The sequence below is a fragment of the Talpa occidentalis genome, unplaced genomic scaffold (assembly GCF_014898055.3).
Source record: "Talpa occidentalis isolate TD23 unplaced genomic scaffold, MPIMG_talOcc4v2.1 talOcc4.7, whole genome shotgun sequence".
NCBI lineage: Eukaryota > Metazoa > Chordata > Mammalia > Eulipotyphla > Talpidae > Talpa > Talpa occidentalis.
Window position 1 is genome coordinate 1,382,885 of NW_023605083.1, and position 25,342 is coordinate 1,408,226.

Here is a 25,342-nt window from a genome sequence, read left to right on the forward strand (position 1 = left end):
CACCATCACCACCATCACCACCATCACCACCACCATCACCACCATCACCACCATCACCATCACCACCATCACCATCACCACCATCACCACCATCACCATCACCACCATCATCACCATCACCACCATCACCACCATCACCACCATCACCACCACCATCACCACCACCATTACCTCCACCATCACGGACAGGACACCCCTGCTGGCCGACGGGGTAGCTCCTGGGCTCCAGGCGTCAGGCGCAACCTGGCTGGCTGGACGTGGCCTAGCCGAGACCCAGACCCTCACCTTCACATACGCATGGAGGAGGACGCCTGGGTGCCCCAGGATTGCCAAGGAGGCATCGCCTCATCCCAGGCCCCGCCCCAACCCCAGATACTTCCCGGGAGGAAGTATGCCAGGGGAAGGGGCGGGCCCTGGAAAAGGCCTCTGGATTTAGGAAACCACTGGTGGCCAAGAAACCAGGAACCTCCCTTGGGGTGGGGCACGGGGAGCACATCCCTGGGCTCTGACAGTCCCTGGCCAGCACCCACACCAAGGGGCCTCTGTGGGGTCACACGCACCCCTGGACAAGGCCCAGGGGTCCCCAACAGACCCCAGGACCAGTGCAGCCCTGCCTGCAAACAGTGCTTGGGGTGTGACCGGCTCCATCTGCAAAGCGCCCTGCTTGCTGCAGAGCCTGGACATGGAGGCTGTGGTGGGTCCTCCATCCCCCTCTGGGCCAGACAGGGCTGCAAGGACAGCTCGGGGGACTGGCCCAGCCTCTCAGAGAGCCTGGTGGAGAAGCCCAGCCGCCCAGACAGCGAGCATGGCCTCGTGGAATCTGCCAGAAAGAGCCAACAGTTCAATCCCGTCTCCCTCGCTCGCCAGACCAGGGCCGCAGCACTGCGGGGGCAGCGGCAGAAGCGCCTGGGGAGGCCCCCCAGGGCACAGGCAGTTGCGGTCCCATCCTGATCCTCCCTCTCACCCCAGCCTCAGCCCGGAGGACCCCAACCCTCCCAGGGGAAGGCCCCTTCAGTTGCAGGGGGGCCCAGGCTGGCAGAAGGGGCAGCAGGAGGAGAACCCACGACTCCACGGGGCGCCCTGCGCTGACAGGAGTCTGCCCCCTCCCAGAGTAAAGGTGGGGGTCCCGGGGACTGGTGGCCCCAGCTCTGTGCGGGTTTCCATGTGCCTACACACAGCACACACATGTGCACAGATCACTGGACAAATGCACAACACAGCCGTGCACACACGACACGCGCAGGGACACACTGGCACACTTGTGTGCCTGCCATGTGTGCAGCAACATGCATGTGCATGTGCATGGAGGGACCGCTGACACACACTCACACGGACACACAACAGGAGCACACACGTGCACACTCACTACACACTCACATGCGTGCACACCCACGGCGTTGGCGTCAGGGCTGTGCTGCCCCACCCCACCAGAAGAAATGTCGAAAGTGCAGGCAGCTGGGGAGAACCAGCCCTGCCTGCCCCCTCCCCTACCCCCCGGGGCTGCCCACGCTAGGCCCTCCCTCTCCCGGCTGTGAGGGAAGAGCCTCTGGCTCGGCAGGAAGCCGAGGAAGCAGTAGTTGACTCAGGGACCTTCTTTCAGGTAGATGAAGCTGTGCCCAAGTCGTGAAGTGAAGAAGCATCGCACAGCCCAGGCACAGCCTCCCACTCAGCTCCGGGCAATGCGGGCGACCCCGACCCGAGCCACATGCCACACAGTGAGCCCAGCGAGGCCCCACATCTCTGGGGGCTGCTGCTGCCCCTGTTTTACAAGGGAGACTCCCAGAGCCTCACCGAAGTCGCCTGCTTTCCCTGTCTCTGCCTGCCAGCTCCCAGCACAGCCCCGGCCACCTCCCACCCTGGCCATGCCCGGCTCACCCGGGGCCCTTGGCCATCGGGTCGGAGCCACTCATGGGAGTCGCCACGCCGCAGCCTCAGCCAGGCCCATCGGAGCCGGAGCCCAGACCCCCACCGCCAGCGCAGCACCGACAAGGTGGCTGAGGCGGGACCCTCATGCCCACCCCACACCCCCAGTGGGCAGGCTGTGTCCTCTGGACCCTCCACCTCCAGGCAGGTTCCCCAGGGGCCACCTGGTTCCACCCGCCGGCTGCCCCCACACCAGTGCCGGATGAGGCCGAGGGCAGGCGCGGTGTGGAGTACCCCGCCTTTTGCCAGGGCTCCATGGGCAGCTGCAGCTGTGCCGGGTACACAGGTGGAACAGCCGGTCACAGGGCGTCAGAGCAGCCCATTGGCCCCGAAACCCAGTCCCGCAGCCTGCCCCGGCCAGGGTCCTGCACATGGATGTGCATGCGGGAGGCCAGGCGTCCAGTGTTTAAAGGTCCCCAGGGACACCGATGTGCCCCAAGCCTGGCCCTGGCAATCGCTGGTCACCTGGGATGCCCTACACTGGGCAGCGGGATGGAGCTCTATGGCCCCTGGACCCCAGCCTAGGACACCGGGCAGGCGTGGGGCTCGAGGCCTGCTCTGCAGCCCTGCCTGTCCCCGGGCTCCCAGGGCTCCCCGCCAGACACCCCGAGCAAGGCCGACTCGGGACAGGCACACTCGGCCTCCCGGCTCCGCCCTGGCACCCGCCACGCCCACCCAGCAGGGCGCCCCTCCAGGGCGCCTGGAAGGCAGCAGTCTGCCTGTTTACACAAGCTCGGGCACTCACCAAAGCCCGGGATCCCTCCCAAGCCGGTCCCCAGAGATGCAGATGTGGGGCCTGGACAGAGTGGTCACGGCTGTCCTCGCATAGCCTCTCCTGCCCACAGGCCACCAGCATCCCTTGGGGCGACGGCTGGGGCTTCCGACCAACAGCCGCATGGCCATGTCGAACCCCACAGAGCAGACGGCCCCCCACAGCCCCGCACTCTCACAGCTGGCGTCTGCTGCAGCGGGGGGCGGGACGCCCCTCTCCCCGCCCCCGGCCCCTGCTCTCCAGCCCTGCTCACCTCAAACACTTCCTCATCCAGAATCCGGGTCCCGAAGACGATGATGCCATTGACATCGATCAGGGGGTGGTCGCTGCGGTCGAGGAACTTAGTGGTCTTCTTCTTGCAGTCCAAGATCAGGGTGACGTTCTTCTTGTGGACGCTGAGCGCGATTCGGTGCCACCTGCAAAGAAGCACATGGCCACGGTGAGGGCATCCCGGGTCCCAGCACAGGTGACACCGCCTCCGGCTGCCGGGGAGACGGAGCCAAGAAGCGTGACGTCCTGGCCCGTGCCTGCCTGCGGGCCATCGGGGCAGCTGGGGCCACACGCGGCCAGGAACAGCCACCAGCTCCCCACGCAGCCAGCCCCGGGCTCCCGGGGGCCTGGCTCTGAAAGCTGGCGCTACAGCAGTGGGTGTTCCACCCTCCGACCCCCAGTGCAAACTGCGGAGACAGAGGAGGATTGTGATGGGAAGCAGCAGACTCGTTGGATCCACTTGAACCACTTGGTAAGAAATACATGAGCCACTTCTGGAGGGGCTTCAGAGATCACTGCATGTGGCCCCGCATATCTGAGCCCCAGAAGAGGCGTCCCAGCTGTCAGCACGGAGAGAGTTCTGGAAGGACTGGCCTTTGTGTTTTTCCCAGCCCTTCACTCCCACGTCCCAGGTGTCTGTCACCTGTGCATTTACAGGGGAAGGGAGGCCCAGGCCAGACAGGAGACCCGAGACCGGACCTGGGTCCCAGGCCCACAGGCTGGTGCTCCCCACCAGTGCCCCTGGGCGCCTCGGCACGGTGCGGCCCACGGGCTCTGGAAGGGCTGGCTGCTGGTCGCACCCACTTACTTGCCGTCTGACAGGTTGATGCCCCTGAACAAGGGGTAGTCCTCTGGCCCTGGCCTCCCCGTGTGGTCCTCGTAGAGGAAGACGGGAGAGCGGCCCATCTCCAGGCCCATCTGCTGGATGCCCTGTTCGTTGTAGAGGGAGACCAGGAAGGCCTGGCTGCCCTTCTTGGCTTTCACAGTGGTGAGAATGGAGAAGTCCTCCGGAAAAGCAGATGCTGGAACAAAGGGCAGACATGAGAAGGCAGCTGGGAAGTTCCCACAGCCCCAGAGCACACCAGGTAGGGGTCCGGCCAGCGTTGTGACTTGTGGTGGCGCACAGCCGCCTGCTGCGCAGCCGCCCCCTGATCAAACTGTCCCTGCAGGCCTCCCTATCACCACTTGGCCAAGCTCCCCTTCAAGTGTCACTGCACGTGCAAACCCGATGGTCCTTCCAGCGGGAAGCCTCCAACGCTGTCTTCTCCATCCCCACATCTCAAGACATCTGTGTCTAAATCCTAATGAGAACCTTCTAGAATGTGTGCGTCCACGGGGAAGGGGCTGTTTCTGATGCTTCTGTAGTGCCTAGAGCTGTGCCTGGAGGCATGGGAACCGCTCTGAAGGCCTGGAGGAAGGGGGGCGCGGGGAGGGAGGAGACTGCAGATGTGGCATGCGCTAGAACTGCCTCGCCAAAACAGAGAAAAAGAAAAACAAAATCAAGACCTCCATCCAGATTTTGGAAGAAATAAATCAAACTCCGGGGTGCAGCTGAGTGGGAGTGCTGTTCGCCACACGGACCAGGCGATCTGATGTCGGGGACACCGACTGGGCCACCCTGAAGTCAGGGACGCCAGACCAGGTCACCCTGCCCAGGCCGGGCCACGGGCCGCAGACGCCTCACCATTCTCCCGTGCCCCTGGCCACGAGAGCCCCAGGCACTCCTCCCCAGCCACCCAGGGTGAGGTCAGCGAGTCCCTGCCCGGTTTGCAGGCGTGCTGAAGCCCGGGGCCACGGAGAGCAGGGCTGAGGTGTGGCTGCAGCCCAAAATGCTGCCCACCCCCTCAACAGGCCCTCGGGACCAGGGAAGCCCAAGGGCCGGAGAGGTGTCCACGGGAGAGAAGGAGGGAGGGCGGCCATCTGCCACACCCCTTCTTTGCTGCTAGAACCCGGCCCCAGGGGCCCCAGGAGCCCTGAGTCCAAGGGCAGCAGCCGGCAGCTGCAGTGCGACAGCTGTCCGGGGGCGCCCTCTGCTGGCGGCTCCTGCGCTGGGCCTGGACTGCAGCGCAGGTGCCCAGCAGGGGGCGGGGGGTTGGGCTCCCAGGCACCCGGCCACCCGCCCAGACTCGCGGTGGCTGCAGGAGAAACTCCCTGCTGTGCCTGTGCACCCTCGCAGGACCCGGGGTGCAGACCCTGCCACAGCCTGGCTTCGTGCGACCCTCCAAACGCGGGCCATGCGGCAACCCAGGTCACCAGCTGCCCGGCGGCGTGAGCTCTGCTGTTAGGCTCGGGGGAGAAGCCCGCTGCCAAGCCAGCTGCAGGACCTGGCGGCCCCTCTGGTCAGGGTGAGTGGGCTCTGGGCGTCCAGGGCAGACTCTGGGGGTCCAGGGCGGGCTCTGGGGGTCCAGGGTGGCTGTTTAACTAGATCTGGACCAATGGCCCCTCGGCCTCGTTCCGCAGGGCCTCCTGCCCCCACACTCACTGTCCTGTCTTAGACGGGAAGGGGCCAGTCCCGGCACGCGGCCCGGGACCACCGAGTCAGCCCTCCCAGCTCACCAAGGCGCTGTGGCCCAGGTTTGCAACGGGGGTGTGACACATTTCCTCAGCATAGATAACCTGCAAGGATAAACTCTGCTCGCTAGTAAACTCTCCTGGCAAAAGAACAATGGGTCCTTGTCGCCGCGAGCCGGTCCAGGAGCGGGAGCTGGCCGAGGCTGCCCCCTGGGTGGTCCAAGAACCGCTTCCTAGTTCACTTCTCCAGGGAAGTCGCAGGTGAGGGGGCCAGCGGGGCCTGCCTCAGGCTCCAGCACCCACAGCCGCCCTCGAGGAAGCCGCTCCCTATGGACAGCAGCGCAGGGTCCTGCCGTCGTGGGTCTGAGGCGCCCTTCCTAAAGGTGGGGGCGCGGGTAGGAGCGGGACACGGCAGGGAGGCAGGCAACAGATGCGGGTGAGTGGGTGCTTGTGTGCTCACCCCAAAAGGTAGACATGCTCCTTGTGTCCCCAAAATGGGCCCTGTGGGCTGGCCATGGGGCAGCGAGGCCCTGCAGCGGCTGGACAGCTGCCCCACGACCGCACCCACAGGAGGCTCCTGGGAGCCGGCCCAGGGCCCCCAAGCCTCGCCCACCCAGAAAAAGGCACCTGCCCTGCAGACTCCCGGCCTGGAAGGGCCTGGAAGGGCCTTGGGATCAGTGCTGGCGGGGAGCGCGGGAAGGAGCAGCTGGGCGAGGGTGTCCTGGGGGAGCTGGTGGGGGCAGGATGGACAGACGCCCTACTGTCAAGACTGCCGGCCCTGGGGTCAGCCTCAGGTCACCTCCAGGTCGCGGAGGGAGGGCGCACAGCCTGCCGATGGTAGCAAGCGCCTCTGGGCAGCGTCTGCTCCCCGTCGCTGGGCCCCCCTGAACAGAGAGGGGAGCACCTCTGAAGCGGGTGGGGGGCTGTCAGTCCTCTGGCTCTTCCCCCTTGTAGAAAGCCCAGGTGGGCGGGCGCCTCGGCGCAGGGCTGGGGCAGGGGCAGCAGGGCAGCCTCGCGGCGGCTCCGGCACTGCGTGTAACTCAGAGCGGAGCCCGCACTCGGCAAAATTCGCTCTCTTGCCGGGAGCCATGTGTCTGATTCATGGGTCTCTTAATGGCATCGCTCCCAATTAAGCTTCTGTCTGCCAGCACTTCCTTCCCGGTCACCCTGGGGTTCCCCTTAACCTTGCCGGGCCCCAGGAACCATCCATCCGGGCAGCCCATCAACAGCTGGCGAGACACCTGCTCGGGAACAGGCGAGACGCCCCTGCACGCGCCTCGGTGGTGGGCGGAGCGGTGATGCTGTGGTGTGCTCTCACGAGCAGGAGGTCGTGCTCTCACGAGCGTGAGGCTGTGCTTTCACTGGCCTTGGATGGAGCTCATTAGAAGGGCTCCTCCAGGCCGCCTTCCAGGACGTACCCCTGCCCACACATGCTGCTGCTCCCAGAGGCTCTTACCTGGGTACAGCTGCTTGGTGGGCGCGCTGAGCTGGGCATCCTTCGTGACTCTGTATGCCACGTCTGGGCCTTTGGACGATCGCCGCGTCGCACAGAAACCTGTTGTCTTGGTTATTCCATCAGGCAGGTTGTGAAAATCTAGAACCTTCAGGAGATCTGCTGGCTGGGCTGGAATCACAGAGGGGAGTGGGGTCAGCCACAGAGCAGGTGGGGCACCCCAGGGTGCAGGTGAACTGAAAACCGGCCCTGCCCCGCCCCCGCCCCCCCATATCAAGCTCGCGACACTTGGGAGAAGCCAAGGAACAGCTCAGGAAGCGCAGACACAGCCACCCCAGGGCAAAGCCTGGGGACCCTCTGTGGGCCCCGCATCCCCACACGGCTATGACGCTTTTCTTGTCACTGCTGAGTCCTCAGCTGGCGAGAACACCCAGCCGGGCTCCCAGGACCTCTGCTCCCTGGGCGCGGGTTGACCACCCCAGCCGGGTGGCTGGAGCCGCAGTGCGGGAGCTGCTTCAAGGGAGGCAGCCCAGGGGCTCAGCATGCCTAGGGGCGCGCTGGGCACGCTCCTTTGACCTGCACACAGCGGCCAGTGAGCCCCCCCCCCGGGACAGTTCGCAGTGTACCCCGTTTCCATTCGCCCCCAGACCTGTGCCCACATGGCAATATAGAGCAGAACCAAGGGCAGGGCAAGGGCAGGTCTCTGCACCTCTTTTGGAAAGTTCTGGCCCTGGATCTTCTCCAGGAGCTCCACAAAAGAGGACTGGGGTACCTGAGGGCAGGGGAGGAGCCGCAGGATGGGACCCCCAACAGGAAAGGCGCCTCTGCCTGCCGGCCTCTCTCCCTCCCGTCACCAGGCCCCAGCCTCCGGGCCCCACGCACCCACACCGCCCTCAGGAAGCCGGGCTCTGCGGAAAGTCTGGGCCTGTTTCCACAAGTGGCCCCTGGGGCACAGAGAAGAAACTCAACTGGGAGTCCAAGGACAGAGGATTCCAGCCCCTGCCCCTATGGGATGGGTGACCCGGCCATGCCCCTGCTGGGCAAATGCCCTCTCGCAGGGGCTGCTGGACCTGGGGCACGAGTCTGGGCCAGGAAGCACCATCCCAGCGTCCATCCCTCTCTTCCTTTGCAAAAGAGGAGGCCCCTCTGCTCTGCGGGCCCCACACAGGACAACGCGCCCAGCAGGGGAGGCAGCTGTCTCTCGGGGTGTGGCCTGGGGTGTGGGCAGCGCCTGAGAATGTGGAGAGGCAGTCACCCTCCCACTACCTTGCCTGGGCTCCTGGATCAAGCTGTGCCTGAAGGACCCTCTACACAAGTGAACAATGTGGCTATACACCGATGCCAACCTTGGATAGACTCCCATACCTGCCACCAGGTCAGCACCGCTGCTGGGGGCGACCACACCAGCTCACCCTGCAGGGGTTGGTCCACGCCCAGCCCTCGCTCAGTTAACAGCAGTGCGTGATTCCCATGCCAGCTCCCCTCTGCCGGCTCCTGGGGATGCCTGTGGTCAACTGCTGCAACTGGGGCTCAGCACGGCCACGGAGTGGGGCTCGGAGAGGGGAGCGGCTGGCCATGCACCCACACTACTTGTCCACAAGTCCCTGACAAGAGGACCAGCTGAACAGGACGGCGCAGGCGCACAGGTGCTATGGACAGTGCCACAGAGAGAAGCCCCTGCAGCCCCCCATGACCTGGGGGGGGGTGATAATAGAGGCAGCCAGGTGGGGAGCAGAGGGGCGCAGGCCCACCGCCACTCTGCAGGGCGCAGGCCCTGGAGTCCCTGCCTGCAGGGAAGCCTGCTCCATTAGCAGCTCGACTGCTATCCCCATCACTGGGCAAGGGGACCAGACGGGGTGAGGACTTCCCACCTCTGCTGGGAAACGTGGGCACCCAGCACGCTGAGTCCCCTTGGCTGTCTCTGGTGGCCTCTCTGATTCCCCAGTGCCCTCGGCTCCTCCCCGGGGCCAGGCCCCCATGCCCGCGGCTGGCACTTCCGACACGCTTGGCCCTCAGCTGCCCTGGACACTCGTCCACTTGACTTCAGCAGCGCTGCCAGGCACAGGTGCCCGGACAGCCCGGGCCTGGCCGCGGCCGTGGGAAGAGACGCGTGCCAGCCGCTGGCCCGGTGCAGGGACACAGCAGGCGCTGGCTCGCGCCGAGCCCGGCTCCAAGCGCGGCGGTGGCCAGGGGAGATCACAGCCCTGGGCCGGGCCCTCTTGGGCTCTGTCCCAACAGCCGGGATGCTCTTCCCAGATGCGAGGCTGGTGGCCCTGTTTTCCCCATTGCGGAAGGAGAGCTGTTTTCCAGAAGCCTCTGGGACATGTTTGCAGACAGCAGAGAGCGGAAGCCGCCAGCACACCTTTCCCAGGCCCGAGGCCACCCGCCCGCCGGCCAGGGGTTCCCCAGCCAGGGCTGAAGGCCCGAGCCGAGCTGAATGGGGCAGGAGGCCCGCGAGGAAGCCAGTGGGACGGGCCCTTCTCCGGCCCTCCTCGGGCGCCTCCCACAGCGGCACTTTCTCAGCAGCCTGGCTGCTTGGGCAGGTCGCACGCGGCTGGAGACAGCGCCTGGGCACTGGCACGTGGGCTTGAGCCGGTGTCGGCCCACCCCGGAAAGGACACGGGGCCTCCCTCTTAGAGGCCAGGGAGCAGACGCCCTGTCCGTGTTACTGGAAGGGCGGCCAGGTCACCCCGAGGCCCCTGGGCTCCCCATGCACCCTGCATGCAGGGAGGACAGGAAAGGAGGTCTCCACGCGCAGCCATGTCCACGCGACTGGGCCTGAGGACCACCGAGTGTGAACAAGGCCACCCGGGGCTTCGGAGACCACCCTTGGCCCAGCTGCTCCGGAGACCCCATTCCGTGGGGTAGAGCCACGTCGCCAGGGGCAGGAGCCCTGCAACCTCGTCAGGCCCTGGCCCGGCGGGGCATCCTGCCCGAGCCCTCGGCCGCGGCTCAGAAGCAGGCGCGATCCCGCGGGTCAGGTACCCCGGCGGCCAGGGGGCTGGGCCTGAGCCAGGTCTGGGTCCAGCTTCATGGGGACGGCGGCATTTGCAGTCTGGTGGCACCTCACTACGGCGGTGCCAAGAGGTGGGAGCTCAGCCCCCCCCCCCCAGCTGTCCTGGTGGCCACGAGTCCCTGGTTCCCCGTATCCCATCTCATTCCCTCCAGGCAGCTGCACTCTTCTGCCGGCCCACCGAGCCACCCTCCAGCGGGCAAGGCTGGCACCGGCCCTGAAATCCTAAAGCGCCAGAGTCTGGGGGCCTTGCCCCCCGCTCCAGCATCGGGAGCCCCGCATGCAGCTGCATGGAGATCAGTGTCTGGAAGAGGCCCCAGGACGCGCCCTTGTCCAGGCCTGGGGGGCCAGGCAGGAGACGCAGACTCGGCCCCCGGAGCAGCGAGCCTGGGGGGCCACCCCAGCCTGAGAGGAAAGGCCAGGCGGGGTCTGTGCTGGTGCAGGAAGCACTGCACACCCCGGAGGTGCAAAAGACCCTGGGGAGAGACACAGCAGGAGTGCCGAGGAGGAGGAGCCCAGAAGCCGGAGTGGACAGTGGACGGGCAGACAGACAGACAGATGCACCTTGCGTCGCAGGCACCGCTGTGGACAGAGCTCTGGAGAAAGGGAGGAGAGGCCCCAACCCGAAGGCTGCGCTGCCCGGCCTGGGGGCAAGTGCGCTGGGGCAGAGCTGAACCCTGCGGGGCCTGCACTGGGCAGCCCTAAAGGTGGCAAGTCGCGCGCAGTTAGGGAGTCGACGCTCTGTCAGTAATAACGGGGTACTCAGGCAAGGGGGAGCGCTCCAGCCTGCCCAGGCCGGGTGCAGGGAGCTCGAGGCCTGCCCAGGCCACACAGGGAACCGGCACAGCCTGTGGGCAGCATGGCCGGACTCAGGACCTGCCAGAAGCCCCTCGAGCCCTCTCCCCACCCTGACTCCGGGAGCCACTCATGCTTTTTCTGATCCGTTAGAAAAACAGGCCGCTGGAACTGGAGCTGGCGAGCGCTGCGCTGAATCCAGAGGTCAGTTCTGGGGAAAAGGACACGTCGACAGCCTGAGTCCGCTGGCCGGGAAGGGCGGCTTCTGTTTCTTCGGGGTCTGACACATCGGGTGACGTCCACAGCTTGCGGCGCACACGCTTTGTCCAGACACCGCTCCAGGTCACCATGGCGGACGCTGCTGGGACAGCGGCGCAGCTGCCTGCCCTGACCACTGGGGCCAGAGTCTGCAAGCACAGGGGACCTCTGCCCCGACTCGGCCCCCTGCTGGCGCAAAACCATGCAGGCTCTGAATTCCCTGGGCTGCTGACCAGAGATGACCACGGCCTGCAGGCCAGGGCCGCTGCGCTTCCTCCTCCCCAGCCTGACGCTGTCGGCTCCCTCCCTTGCCTGGCTCCTTGGCAGCCTCCCGGATGAAGAGGCTGGGAGAGCCCCTGCCTCGCTGCATCCCCGCCTGGCTCCTCGTGGCACCCTGTCCCCCCCACCCCTCCTCCTGGATTACGTTTAAAAGTTTAACAGAGCAGCGTGTCATCGCCACTTTGTAGCGACAGTTTGCACAGAACACACCCTGGCAGGTAAATGCACCCAAACGGTCAGCTAGTCGTTTACTTGGGGGCACTGGCGGGCAGCAGCGGGCAGCGGCGTGGCTGTGGCATTGGCACGGTTTCCATGAGCAAGGGGTTGCAGTTAACTTTTATTTCCTCCTTTAGAGATCTTAGTAGCTTTCAACATCTCTACGACGACGGACAAGTGTGGTTTTAATGACAATGGAATAAAAAATTCCAGTAACACCCAGCGGGACGGCGCGGTCCCTTCTCCAGCCGACCTAAAGCACAGAAGTCACGGCCACAGACGTGCTGGTCCGGCCTCCCCATGGGCATTTTACAAGGCCACGTCGGCGCATCTCAGGCACGTCCTGCTTCCCGTCCAGCATTTGCAGCGGGCGGCGCCCAAGCCCCGCCGGGTAAGGCCAGGCTCCGGATCACCCTCGCCCTTTCGGACTGAAAGGTGGACTGAGGCCAGGGATCGTGAGTGCCTGCGGTTCTCCCAGCCCAGCCCGGCCGCCCATGGCCCTGACGCTCTCCTTCGAGAAACCAGCTTTGGAAATAGAAAGCGAGGGCCCCCGCTGTGGGCTCCGGGGAACTCTGGACACAACCAGTGCTGCAGCTTGCAGTGGGGGTCCTGCTGGGAGGGGGGGCAGCCCCGGGGCCCCGCCAGGTCCTGGGTCTCGTGGCCCCGAGCACTGGCCTCCCAAGCACAGCCTCGGATACAGCCCCGGGTTCCGCCGGCTCTGCGTCGGGGCGGAGGAGTATTCCCCAGCGACATGGCCACGCTGGGCAGACCGCCTGGTCGCCCGACCTTGGAGGAGCAGGCTGCGTGGGTCCCGGGGCCAGACACGCTCATGATAACCAGAGCCCTGGCCGCGGCCCCGACAGCGTGGGCACAGGAGCGTGCAAGGACCAGCCCCCAGTGCCCGCGGCCTGTGTGAGGACTCAGAGCCAACCCCATGGTCGTTGGCCCTGGGCCTATGCCACCAGGCCCGGCTGACGCCCGCCCACACCCAGGGGGTCAGTGTCCTCAGGGTAAGGGCTCCCTGGGGTGGGGTGGCTCCCTGGAGTGGGGTGCCAAAACCTGGCACCCCAGTCAGCTCCCTGGAGGGGGCAGGGCCCCGGTCTCACCAACGGCAGGCCCTCAGCGAGAAGCCAGGCTGCGAGAAGGGCCACAAGAAAAGGCCAGAAACAGGCTGGCGAAGGTGTGTGGACACGGAGCCCGGCACTGTGGGAGGGAACGTGGACAGGCCCGCCCCGGGGGCCAGCATGGACGCCCTCAGACCGCTGCCGGTGGATCTGCTGCGGGATGTGGCCACCCACTCCCACTGACTGCAGGGAGGTCTGCACCCCATGCCCACAGCTGCCAAGCTAGGGGACAACCTCGTGCCCAAGGCCAAGGTTCAGAGCTGTGGGCACAGGCATGGTGGAATACTACACAGCTGTGAAAAAGAGAAAAACTTGCCGCCTGCGGCAGCGTGAACAGAAGGGAGGGCATGACGCTGAGACATCAGCGCAAGGAAGATGCGTACCCGGCGGCTTCCCTCACACGCGGGATGGAGCGGACAGAGGAACAGACAAACCCAGAACCCTGAAGATCCAACGGCAGGGCCTGGCTGGCATGAGGGAGGGGTGGGGCCCAGCAGACCCGGGGGGGCTGTGGGAGCCTGGTGCTGGGCGTGGCCCCGGGACATGCGTCTGAAGAGACCCCACACCTCTGACTCCTAGATAGTCCTGTGACCAGGGTCACCTCAATAAAGGAGATATAACAAAGACAAATACGGAAGAGGGAGGGGAGAGGGAGGAGAGCCCAGCCGTCCAAGTGTGTCTGGCCCCCAAATTCACATGTTGAAACCCCAACCCCCAAAGATGATGGCCCCACCGAGGCCCCTGGCCCTGTGCACCTCCTGAAGACACAGAGAAGGGGTGCCCAGGGGACCGCTGGTGGCAGGTGCCCCCTCAACCCCCTCCCTGCCGGAAAGGGCCCTGCGTCCTTCCCTTTTCTGTGTCTGGGCCCGGATGTTTTTAACCGACGCCTTTCAGCCAGGCCAGCCGGCGCAGCAGGACAGGCGCATCCCACGGGGTGGCCGGCCACAGCTGGCCTCTGTGGTCCACACAGCTGCGGCCTCCAGCCCGCACATACGCGGGGACAGCGTCCGCGGGTCCGTGCACCCCGCTGCCCAGCCTCATCCCCGGTGCCCATCCGGCCGAGACTGCCGCGCCTCTCCACAGAGACGGGCTGTCCGGAGAGGGCCGCTCTTCACACCCCCGGGAGACAGCCGGCGGCCGCGCCAGGCTGGCAGCCCCGTTCTCCACTCCTGCGCGGTCCACTCCGCAGCGGGAGGCACTTTCAGCTGTTTGGGTCCTCTGCTCCTCCCAGCACACACCGTTCTCGCCCGGCGGCGGCGGCACACGCGTGAGTGCGTAAGGCAGGGGCTCCCGCCTGCGGCTGCAGGTCGAGGCTACATGCCTCGCACGTTTTAAGGAAGACGCCCTCGCCTGCCTCGCTGCCGCCAGCAGGCCCCGGCCCGACCTGCTGTGTCCCCCGGTGGGTAGGGCCGGCGTCCCCGGGCTCTGCGCGCCCTCTGGGAGGAAGGAGGCGCTCCTCGCGTTCACTGGCGGCTCTTTTCCTTGTACGGGCCTTGCGTGGCTTTCGCCCACCCCGTGTGGCTCCTGGCCTCTCCCTCTCCCTCCGTCCGGAATGCGCATTACGGCTCACCGGTGCGTCTGTCACCTCTTACGCCTCAGGGCTTCTGGGCTTTGCTTTGGCCAGAGAGAAAAGCTTCGCTCTGACGGGCTAAGTTAGTTTTCTTCCCAGCAACTTCTGGGGTTATGTCATGCTGCGCTGACCGTCCTTCCCACCCAGAGATGATAAAACCCCATCACACGTGTTTTCTTCTAGCAGTTTTATGGTTTCGTTTTTAAACGTGACATCTCGGACGCATCTGGAACGCATCGTGATGCAAGAGGAGGCAGGACCCAACTTCGTGTCCCAGAGGGCTCCTCCCCGTTCCGGCCACTTCCATGACCGGCCTTTTCTTTCTCAGGCCACGTGAAGCACCACCTTTATGAAATCCTTAGTCCCCAGGGGCCAGCCCTTACAAGCCACGGCGCCAAGGGCCAGGCCTCCCCCTCCGTGGCCCTCATGGGGGGCGCTCTGCTGCAGCTCAGCTGGCTGCCCCACATGGAGGGGTCCACCGTTCACCCAGCAATCCCGATGTTCTCGTCCCCCAAGTGCAGCCCCCGCAGGCTGGGACCGGCGCCCACAGTGGGATCGCTGTGGTGGAACCCCAGAAGTGAGTTTCCCTACAACAGTCACAACGTCGGAAAGTGGGGAATGAACCAAATACCCAAGGGGAGACACTTTTGTTGGACTTCGGGGGCTCCTGGTGAAGGGAGATACCAGCCCATGAGGGGAGCAGGACAAACGCCATCTCTGCATGGGGACCCCAAGGCTTCACCCAACAGGGGGTGGTGGCAGGTAAAGAACCTGAGGCCACTGCCAGCACCGAGCCCCCGGCTCTCTATCCCTCGTCCTCAGACACAGCAGACGCTGAGTTTAGGGGTGATGGGGGATTTCCATTTGCTTCTTCATGCCTTTTCACAGTCTTCGAAAGGACGCTAATGAAAACGCCTCCATATTTAAAAACACGTACGTCCTTTGCCGTCGTTGTCACGGAAGAAGGACGAGCCGCGGGATGAAGATCTAATGGGCTACTGCCCCTCCCTGGTGTTCAGGCGTCCTCAGTGGGCGAACCCCCTTTCTGCACAGCCCTGGCCTCTCCAGTCCTGATACAGCTGCCACCCACACCCTTAGGCACCCCCGTCTCTCCTCTGAGTGTCCACACTGAGTTCCCTCAGGGGCCCTGGGCAGCGGGCTCACCCCCACCTCCCACTCCAGGCAAACCGCGGCCCCAACACGCCTTCTGAGCCCTGGCACAGATCCCAGAGGGCTCAGGAGGGCACGGAGGGGCCACAGAGCCAGGCAGGTCCACCAGCTGGTCCTGCTGGACCTGTGCCATCAGCCTGACTCCCACTGACCTCCGACGCCCCTGGATCCCCAGCACCCAACTGCACCTCCTCCCTCGGGGCTGTCAGGAGACAAGGCAACTTGGGGAGGCGGAAGTTTGGACAGGCAGACCCCAAGGCCAGGGCAAGGGCCCAGGACTGCAGGGTGAGCCCGTGTGGACGGGCCCCCCACTTCCCCGGGGTCAGGCGGGGGGCCCTCTGTGCAGCCCCATGTGCCATTGGCCCAGGAAGGCCCTGAACTCACAGGAGTTGCCAGGACGTGCTGGCCAGGCTCTGGGCCGGGTCCCTCCAGCACCCCCTGACCCGGCCACACGTGCCTTCCCTGAAGAGGTGCCCAAATCTGCCAGTGGAAATCACACCCCCAGCCCTGCCTGTGTGGGCCCCGCCGGGCCAGTCGCGCGCAGCCAGGAGCACCTGCCGCTCCCAGCTCCGTGGTCTCAGAACTCAGGCTTTGGCAAGAGTGGGGCCCAGAGACGCATGATTAACATCGGATCCAGGAACCCCGCGCCCCAGCCGGCGCCTTGGCCCGTCACCTCCTTCCCATCCAACATGGCAGCTGCCCACACGGCCCCCGCAAAGCCGCAAAAGCCAGGTAGCAGCAAGACCAGGGGACAGCAGGGGACAGGAGGGGAGGGCCCCCAGCTCTCCCCTCCCACTGCCTCCGGCCTCGGTGCCCCTTGCTGGAGGCTGGAAATGCCCCGCCGGAGGGTGCCAGGCCCTGGGAGGAAGTGCCGCGCACCTGGCCGGGGATCAGGGAGGATTCCCAGAGAGCACGGGCTGCCCAGCTGGCACTGGCCGCCTGAGGACGGCAGCCCCGGGCTTTTCAGGGCGTGGGAAGCCGGAGTGAAAGGGGGAGGCGCGCTTCGAGAGCAGTGAGTCGTCAGAGAGGAATGTGCTGAGCGGGAGGTCTGGCATTCCCCAGGGACGAGGGCAGCAGCTGGGTGGCTGCATGCGGGCTCGTGCTGCAGAGAACCAGATCAGGAAGGATTTTCACCAAACGTCTGGAAGGAACCAGACACCCACTTCAGGGAGTTTTTCTTTTTTGCCAGGCATTAGTGCTTAGGGGGAAAGGCAGGCTCGGGGACATGTGCTCGTGGGGGTTGGAGTCTGAGTGGGGTCAGGACCGCGGCCTGGGGCAGGTTCTACCCACTAGGCATGAGCAGCAGGCCAGGGAGGGACAGGCCAGGCCCGGAGTGCTATGGGGGCAGGGGGCGGGTGCGGCCCCCTTGAGCCACCTAACCCACCCAGTCGCCACCCCTGTGCTGGGGGCAGGGCTGTTCAAGGCGAGGGCTTGGAAGTGAAGAAGTGACCTGAAGACCCGCGGGCGGGGCCCAGTCGTGGCTGAAAGAGCCTCTGGGAGTTTCGTGCAGGGTGAGAGGAGGGACCCTGGAACTAAAGGGGCTGGGAAGTGGGTCATCTAGAGAGGACGTCTGAAGAGATTACAGCTCGGGAGCTCACTGGGCAGCAGCTGGGAAACACCAGGGAGGTGGGGCGTCTTGGGGGCATGGGGAGGCTCCTGGGAGGGGGTGAGAGAGCCTTGTTCAAACCCCAGGTCTGCTCGCTGTCAGCCAAGTGCCCAGGGCAGGCCGTGGCGATGCCACCCAGCTCTCAGGGGCATGCAGTGCACATCGGCCGCACGCCCATGGGAGACCCCAGCAGGTGCTCACGCCTCTCAGGCACATGCACGCCCACACACAGGCACATGTGGCTGAGAGCTGGCCCTAGGCTAGGAGGTGCCTGGAGAGACCAGAGGGCACTGTTCTAACTGCCATGCAGAGCTCGGGTCTGCGTCCAGAGGCACGTCAGCCAGGGGACAGTCCCCAGGGCCCTGCGTCCTGGACTCCACGCCAGCAGGCATTGTCCCCTGAAGGGAAGGCATCCTGGGGGCCTGGTCGAGAGCTACCCCAGACAAATCCTCAGCTTCCTCTCTCCTCTGGCCTCTCCAGGAGCATCAAGCCCAGAATACACCCCCTATGCCAGACTGTGAGGCTCCCTAGGGTCCCCCAGAATAGCCCAGGCCTTCTCCTGTCTGCCCACTCTGCTTTGGAGAGCCAGCTCAAACGTGGCAATACCTGGAGCGGGCCAACACCTCGGGCTCACCAGGCACTTATGTTCAGCTCTACACCTATTCCCTGCACCCTCCAGCACTGTGCACTAAGAGAGGGACCAGAGATCAGGCAAACCAGCCTGCATGCGACCTTACTCTCTCACCACAAACCTACAGGTACTGTCATCAGGAAGAAAACAAGGTACAGGAGAAGGCTGGCGCTTTTGAAGCCACTCGAACCACAACTGGATTTTACAATGTCCAGTGGAGCAGGGGTGCAATACCACCCTTGGCCTCTAGGGGCCGCGCCCACACCGGGGCTTCACAGTCATCACCCTCTGCAGCTGCCGAGCATGAGTTCTGCCTGCAAAGTGACCACAGCTGGAAATGCCTAGAAGCACACGTGCGGAATAAGCCCTGTTCCCCAATTTCACACACACTAAAATTGCCATTTTCTCAACAGAATCTGTCTGGGCCACACCGGAGGGGTAGGTGGGCTACCCGTGGGGCCACATTTCTAAGAGATCGGACAGTTCCCTGGGATTCAGGATTCATCCCAAGGGCAAACCAAGAGAACCCTCCTCTCACTGGCCGTCTGGACACACGACCCTGTAAAGGGCCAGCTCAGGCCGGAGCCCCGTGTCGGGTTCCCTCTTCTGCAATGCTGATGGTTTAAAAATGCAGTGCACAGCTGGGTCCAGCTGCGCTGCCCCGGCAAAGGTGAATCCGCGGAGCCCTACCAGCTAACGCTTGGAATACGTGTCGCACGCTCGGCTCGGCCCCGCCCTCAGCCCTGCCCCCACATGTTACAACATCTGGCCCCTGCCCCACCCCCGCACGGCCCTCATGGCGTGTCCACTGACACTCAGCAGGCAGAGCTACCTGGCTCTAACCCCCGCCTAGCGCTCTGCCTTCCCACTGAAATGGAAAAACTGACTCAGCCCGGCAGCTCGGCCCTGACGCAGCGCTGGCCACAGCTCGCAATCGTGTCCCACCTTCTCAGCTCAGAAGTGCGAGGAGAGCAAGGCCTCGGCGGCATGGAGTGGGCGGGTGACCGTGGCCATCAGCAGGCCTCCTCCCAATGCCAGCCTGCCCACGAAGGCCGCATCTGCGCCCGCCTCCCCGGCTCTGCCAGAAGCAACAGCAGCGCAACACACGGCAACAGCCTCCTCGACAGCTCGGGGGAGCGGACGACCATGAGCGCGGAGGTGGCAACCCAGGGGGCCCTGGAAAACATGTTCAGCATCCCGAGATCCAGTTGGACCCCTGGGCCCGGGGCCAGGAGGGCCGCCTCTGGTGCTGCCGTCGCCACCGCACACCCCCGCGCAGGGCCTGGGCATCTGCCCCCCATGAGCTCCCATAACTGCCAGAAAGGGTGGGGCCTGGGGCTGCTCAGTGCCAGCTGCAGCCAGGTCCCCCCAGAAGCAGCCTTGATGTTTATCAGATGAAGACACAGCTGGGGAAGACAGCCCACCACACTCCCCAGAGCGCGTGTGCACACGCAGGGGAAACTGAGGCAGCTCTGCTGCCACTTGCCCTTGGCTGGGGGCGGGGACCTCGTTCTGACCACCGGGGCCCTGGACCGTGGCTTCTCCCACAGCAGACCAGACCCCGCAGCTGGGGGCAAGTGTGCCTGTGGGACCCACACCCAAGAGGGCTGCCGGTCCCCTGGAGGGGGGACTGCTCTGCCCTTGTACCAGCCAGGCCCACAGAGCCTCCACCTGCCTCTCTGCAGGACAGGCCAGCCCCACCTGCTCCAGGGCCACAGAGAGGATCACAGGGTCTCCACAGGTGACACCAGGGCCAGCACTGGCCAATACAAACGGGAGCCAGAGGAAGGACACAGACCGGGCACAATGTCACCTCCATCCACCCAGGGACACCTCCCTGCAGACTCGCCCAGGGACAGATCCAAAAGCCACAGGTCCAGGCAAAGCAGCGTGAAGTCGAGTTGGCCAACACCCCACGCGGGTGTCAGAGCAGCGAGGCCAGTGCCTCCCTCCGATGGGCTGGCTGCCTACTGGCCTCCCTGACTGGCTGGCAGCCAGGCCCTACCTGCTGGGGAATGTTTCATCACCGCCCACTCAGTCTTCACTGCTCGCAGGCCTGACTCCCCCTGACAGCGGAAGCTCCTGTAGGCGGGACGTCACCGACTGCTCACCTGTGCACCTGCTGTCTGGGTCAAGTCAGAGGTCACGGTCATGTCCTGCACGGCCACTCCTGATTTCCCCACCTAGAACCAGCCTCTCCTGCATCCCTTCTGCACAGCCTCCAGGAAAGAAACGCCTCCAAAGCTGAAGCCTCACTCACCACCAGGGCAGGGTGCCCTCCTGGGGCCCAGGCGGTGGGGGGGGTGCCTGGGAGGGGGCCGCCCCTCCCTCCCTCCAGGCTAAGATGTGCACGCCTCTCATGGCAAGAGCACAGCTTTCCAAGGCCAGGAGCAGAGTTTCGTGTCTAAATCACCCCCGCTAGAGGCTCACATATTGATGTCATTTTGTGGCATTTATAAAAAAAAAAATAGGGAGGCCCCTTGATGCGCTGTTGCTGAGGCACCGTCAGGGAGGCTGGACGGAAGCGTGAGCTTCCCTGGAAAGAACGTGGGTCCGGGAACCGCACACGCAGGGCAGGCCCCCACCCGCCGCCAGGGGAAGCCTGCAGAGAAGCAGGCAGAGCGCAGCCGGCTCCTCGGCCCAAGTCACCGTGAGGTGACACGCTCTGCCGGGGAGCCGGGTGCCGGGACGGTGGCGCCAACTAGGCACAGCACACGGTGCCCCCCGGCCCATGCCCCTCGCACGCAGCCGCCCACGCTGCGGACCTCTCTCCGGCCACCTGCGGGCGCGTGGGGGGGACGAGGCCCGGGGTCCCTGCGGGCCATCCCTCTCTGGGACCCAGTTCCTCCTTGTCTGGGGCGAGGGGCCTGAGGAGGAAGGGAAGGGGCATGCAGAACTTGGGGTGCCTCACAGCTGCCCAAGGCCAGGCCCCCAGGCTCTGAGCACAGAAGCCGCTGTCTCGGGGCCCACGAGGGTGCCCTCACTCTGCCAAGTGTGCCAAGTGTGCCAAGCCTGCACAAAAACCCTACAGGAACTCTCAGGTGGGGAAACAGGCATGAAGTGGCCATCTGCACAGCAGGTAGGAGCCAGGTGTCAGAGCCCAGCCGCCCGGCCCTGGGCATCTCCCCGACCTGGCCTGGAGGGCCCCAGAGTGTCGGCCCAGCACCACAGCAGCCCCCCGCGCCGGGAACCTGAAGGCCAACCCTTGGCCATGTGCAGACACCGGCGAGAGGACACCGCAGGCACGCGCGCACAGCACAGGAAGCAGGACCCGGGTAGCACCGCCCTCCTGTGAGTGAAAAAGACCTGTCGAGTTCTCGGACCAGCAGGACCGGTGGGTCCTGCAGTGGCCGGGCCTCAAGGCTACTGAGGGGGGACCCAGCCAGCTTGTGGGGTGTCTGCATCCCCTGTTGCCTTGCCGCGACCCCGCCCCGTGCAGAACACCTTCCACACGTGCACACCGCAGGCCCACGCACACCATCCTCGCGGGAGCTTGTGCCTGCCCGACAGCGGCCCTGCAGACAAGCCCGCCCGCTCCTGCACACCCCCGGCAGTCCTCGCATTTGAAGGGGACTAAGCCCCAGGTGCTCGCGGGCCCCTCCTGAGATGCCGCCCCCGTGTCCGGCCACCCGCCAAGCGAGGAGCGTAGTCCCCGCTTTCCAGACAGGAAGGCTGAGCCCCGGCCCAGCCCCAGCACCCCTTGGAGACAGAGAACTTCCCTCACACTGGCCTCCAGGGTCCACATAGCCCGGGGCCGCGGCTGACCCCTCTCACCCACTGCCTGTCGCCAGCAGACGCCCGCCCCACCCAGACGCCACGTCCCGGGCTTGTCTGCAGAGCTGAGCGGACCTCTCCACCCGCCGCCGGCCTCGCGGGCAAGGATGGGCCAAGCCAGCCGCGGGAGGCCCACCGAAGCGCCCCTATCGCCCCAGCAGCCACTGCTGCCCACACAACGCTCCCAGGGCAGTGCGGCGCTGGGGCCACCCACAAGGTCATGAGGGACTTTCCAGCCAAAGGAGGCAGCCGGGAGCGGGTGGGACAGGGTGTGAGTCTCGTCAGGAAGGGAGCGACTGACAGCACTGGGTGGGCCAATCAGCAGCCCCTCCTCCAGGAAGCCCTCCCAGACTAAGGAAAGGACACTCAGCAGGAAAACGCAGTGAGGTGAGCCACGTCGACGCGGGGGCCTCCCGTCGGCCTGCAGGGCCCAGATGGGTTCTGCGGCTGCACACACACAGCACGTGGGCCATCCGGAGACCGAGGGGCCCGTGGCAGCCGGCGCCTGTTGAAGGCGCTGGACTGAAAAGAAGGGTCAAGGGAGCAAGGCAGCTGCCGGTCAGACAGGACCCTGGGCCCCGGGCTCTCCCGGGCTGGCCGCAGGGGGCCTTGCGGGGAGAGCTGATGGAGGACGTTGAGGAGATGTTCCAACCAGGTGGGGGCCCAGGCCAGAGGCCGGACCCAGAACCTGGGGGCCCAGCTCCCTGATGCCTTGGGGCTCCCAAAGCCGGCCCCTCCCTCTCCTGGCAGGTGGGGTGAGGGCCCAACCCGGCTGCACGCAGGCTGGGCACCCCCAGGTCAGTGCCCGCCACGGGGTGGGTGGCTCTGCAGGCCCTCCAGGGCTCACGCTGGCCTGCCCCATGGTAGCATGAGCATGGGGTGGAGGGTGAGGGCCCCCCCGCCCCACCCAACAGTGAGCAGAGAGGCCGGCCCACCAGAGGCCGGGGCGGGGCGGGCGGGCAGCATCAGTGTGCTCCGCTGAGGGTGTGGCTGGTGAGAGTCCAGAAATATCCAAAGGGTGGGGTGCAGAGGCAGGCTCTGGCCAGCACCCCAGGAGCAGCCCAGAGAAACATGGTCAAGGAGAGGGACCGGGGCCCAGGCCACGGAGGAAGCCCGGCCGAGGCCAGGACCGGGTGGCGCGGGCCCTGGCAGTGACCGCGGCCGCCACCCCTGCAGCCAGCGCCATCTGGACCCAATGAGGGCGGAGAGGGCTGGGGACCCGCTTGGCTCCGAGCCCCTCCCACGGCCCGCCGCGCGGGGAGGAGGACGGGGAAGAGCATGGAAAGGATGTCTCCGCGGCCAACTTGATTGAGTCAGAGGAAACTTAACCGTTTGGTATCTGTCAAGTCCCACAAAACTTGGACAACTCTTCCCACAAAATGATCGCAAAGAGCCGTCACGTGACGGGAGCCGACCAATGGCGTGCCGAGGAGATGACCTCAATTTCCAAATATTGGGGTCATGTTTCACTTCACATCGCCTCCCTGGCCCGTTACAATGTTCAGCGGCCCCAAATGCAATCTTACTTTTCATTCCTTCACACACTTGGCCAAGAAGAAGGTAGAAAAAACAGCCATGTTCAGAGAAAACTCGGAAAACATCTGGTGGATCCCAAAATGGAGACAGGACAGGGCGCCGGCTGCGGCCCCCGCCTCCCCCGCGTCGCGCGTGGACAGCGGCCCTGGCCGCGCACACACAGAGGACGCTTCCCAACGGGTCCCCCGGGGTGGGGAGAGGCTGGGGAGCCCCGGGGAAAGCAGCTTCTCCACACACCTCCACGCACATCTTTGTGGCACAAGCCAAAGGTCCTACTGCAGGCCCCGGGCACCCCAGCCTTCGCTTCCAGAGCCCCTGGTCAGGCAGGGAAACCCAAGAGGGCCAGGCGAAGGGCAGGAAGCAGAGGTGGGGGTGGACAAACGGCCACCCCAAGTCCAGCAAATGCAGTGCCCAGCCAGCGCCCAGCTCAGGGTTCGGGTGTGGCGACCCCCCACCCCCAAGATCCGAGGGAAGAGCATCAGAGGGGCCAGGACAGGCTAATCTCAGTGGCCGCCGGGTCTCCAGCCCACATGTCCGGCCTCACTCCCCGCCACTTGCCTGGAGACCTCCACTGACCCCCCCACCTTCAACTGAGCCCAGGAGACACCCTGCTGGTGAGTCCAAAGCTAAGGCCCCACGGCCCCCGAGTCCAGTGTCCGGCTGGCAGGCTCACCTCGGGGCACCCCCATCACTCAGTGTGCCAGGAAAGGGAAAGACGGCCTGGCTAGCGCGGCATGGAGCCGCCTCCCCGGGCTCCCAATTTTGAAGCAGAAGGTGGGGGGAAGGGGGGCAGTGAGGCCGGCCTGCTCCCTGGGGGCTGGCTGGTTGGGCCGGCTGGCCGCTGAGCCTCCACCCCAGCTTTCTGGCCTCATTCCCCTGACTCTGCCGGGCTCGGAGCCACTGCCCCCCACCTGTTAATGATGTTCACAGGTGACTGGCAAAGGTGATGCCGGGAGGCCCCGGACTGATCAGGAGCCACATGGGAGGGGTGCCGGGCTGTGCCGGGCCTGGCGGAGCCGCCCACCGGGGAGGCCCCTTTCAGGCCAGACCCCTGGCACGAGGCTTCCCACATCTGCGTGTTGTGCTGGCCGCCCAGCCTGGACGCCGAGACCATCTCCTGGCGCTGCTCCACCAGCCCCAGCTCTGGGCAGAAAAGCTGCCCCCAGGGCACCAGGAGGTTTGGGGCAGGATGAGGCTGGGGCTGGTCCACCCTCCGCGGCTCCCCGGTACCAGGGGGCACCCAGAAGGCAGAGTCCCTGGGACAGCAGGAGCTGACCTGGTCTAGAGGCAGGGCAAGCGCCTGGGGGTGCTGCAGGGATTTCCCCCGCGTGCCCCACCCAGGAGCCCCCTGGGGACAGCTGGGACTCGCTGGCCCTTGCCAGAAGTTCTCTCCGGGCTGCGTGGGCCCGAGCTGGGCGCTTGCTGGGAGAAAGGGCACACGTTTCAGGACACAACTTTGTCAGCCTCCAGAGGCGGCCCCCGCTGATCCCCGGGGGGGAGGGGGGGCTTTCCCCAGCAGCGACAGCCCCGCCCCGCGGCCTGGCGCGCGAAGTGTCGGCGGCGCTCCCTCCCGGGCCCCGCCAAAGGCACTCGGAGTCTTGGCCCGAGCATTCCACAAGCCGAGGGGGAAAAGCCCTGCAGGCGCGCAGAGGCCTGAGGCGGCGCCGGTGACAGGGGCGCGGCGGGGGGCCAGGTCCTGGGCCGCGCGCCCGGCGCCTCACCTGGCCCGGCGCCTCACCTGGCCCGGCGCCTTACCTGCGCGGCTCGGAGGCGGCGCCCGCAGCAGCAGCAGCAGCAGCAGCAGCGGCAGCGGCGGCGGGGACAGCAGGGGGACGCCGGGGCGCAGCGCGCCGCGCGCTTTCCAGCGGGTGTGGAAGTCCATGCCGGCGGCGCGGGCGGGCGGGACTCTCGGGCGCGGGGCACAGCCGGGCGGCGGACTCGCGGGGCCGGCACAACTTCAGGAGCTCATGGGGGGCGGCGCCGGCGCGCGCTCTTTGTGGCGGCGGCGCCCGCGGAGGGGCTGCGGGCGCGCTCGCCCACGGGCGGAGGGCTCCACCTGGGCCCGCGGGGCGGCCCGAACCCCGCTCGGCGTGGCGCGCCCCCGGCCGGCGCCTCCCGCCGCTCCTCGCCGCGCCGCGACCCGCTCCCCGCGCGCGCCCGCCCTGAGCTGCCGCGCCAGCCGCGGGACGGAGTGCGGACCTCGCCTCGGGCGCCCTGCGCTCTCCCCCGCGCCCCCCTCGCCCCGGGACGGCACCGCGGAGGCGGGCGCTGCCCGCGCGGGCGGCGAATCAGAGCCCGCGGCCGGCGCGGGGAGGCCGGGCCTCGCCCGCCACTGGGCGCCCCGGGCGGGGGGTGGGGACGGCGGGCGAGTCCGAGCGCGGCAGGGCCGGCCGGGGCGGAGCGGACGCGGGGCGGGGGCGGCGCGCGGGGGCGCGCGGGCG

At 66.2% G+C, this 25,342-nt stretch overlaps 1 protein-coding gene across 1 annotated transcript in view; it reads right to left on the reverse strand.

Annotated features, from left to right (window-relative positions):
* The window catches only part of COL5A1 (collagen type V alpha 1 chain), an 80,491-nt gene extending 55,708 nt beyond the window's left edge, over positions 1 to 24,783 (reverse strand). The window contains 4 exon segments of the mRNA XM_037494723.2: positions 2,949 to 3,111; positions 3,774 to 3,987; positions 6,933 to 7,100; positions 24,657 to 24,783. Of these exon segments, the coding sequence (XP_037350620.1) occupies positions 2,949 to 3,111; positions 3,774 to 3,987; positions 6,933 to 7,100; positions 24,657 to 24,783 (672 nt within the window).
* Between the last annotated feature and the right edge of the window lie 559 nt (positions 24,784 to 25,342).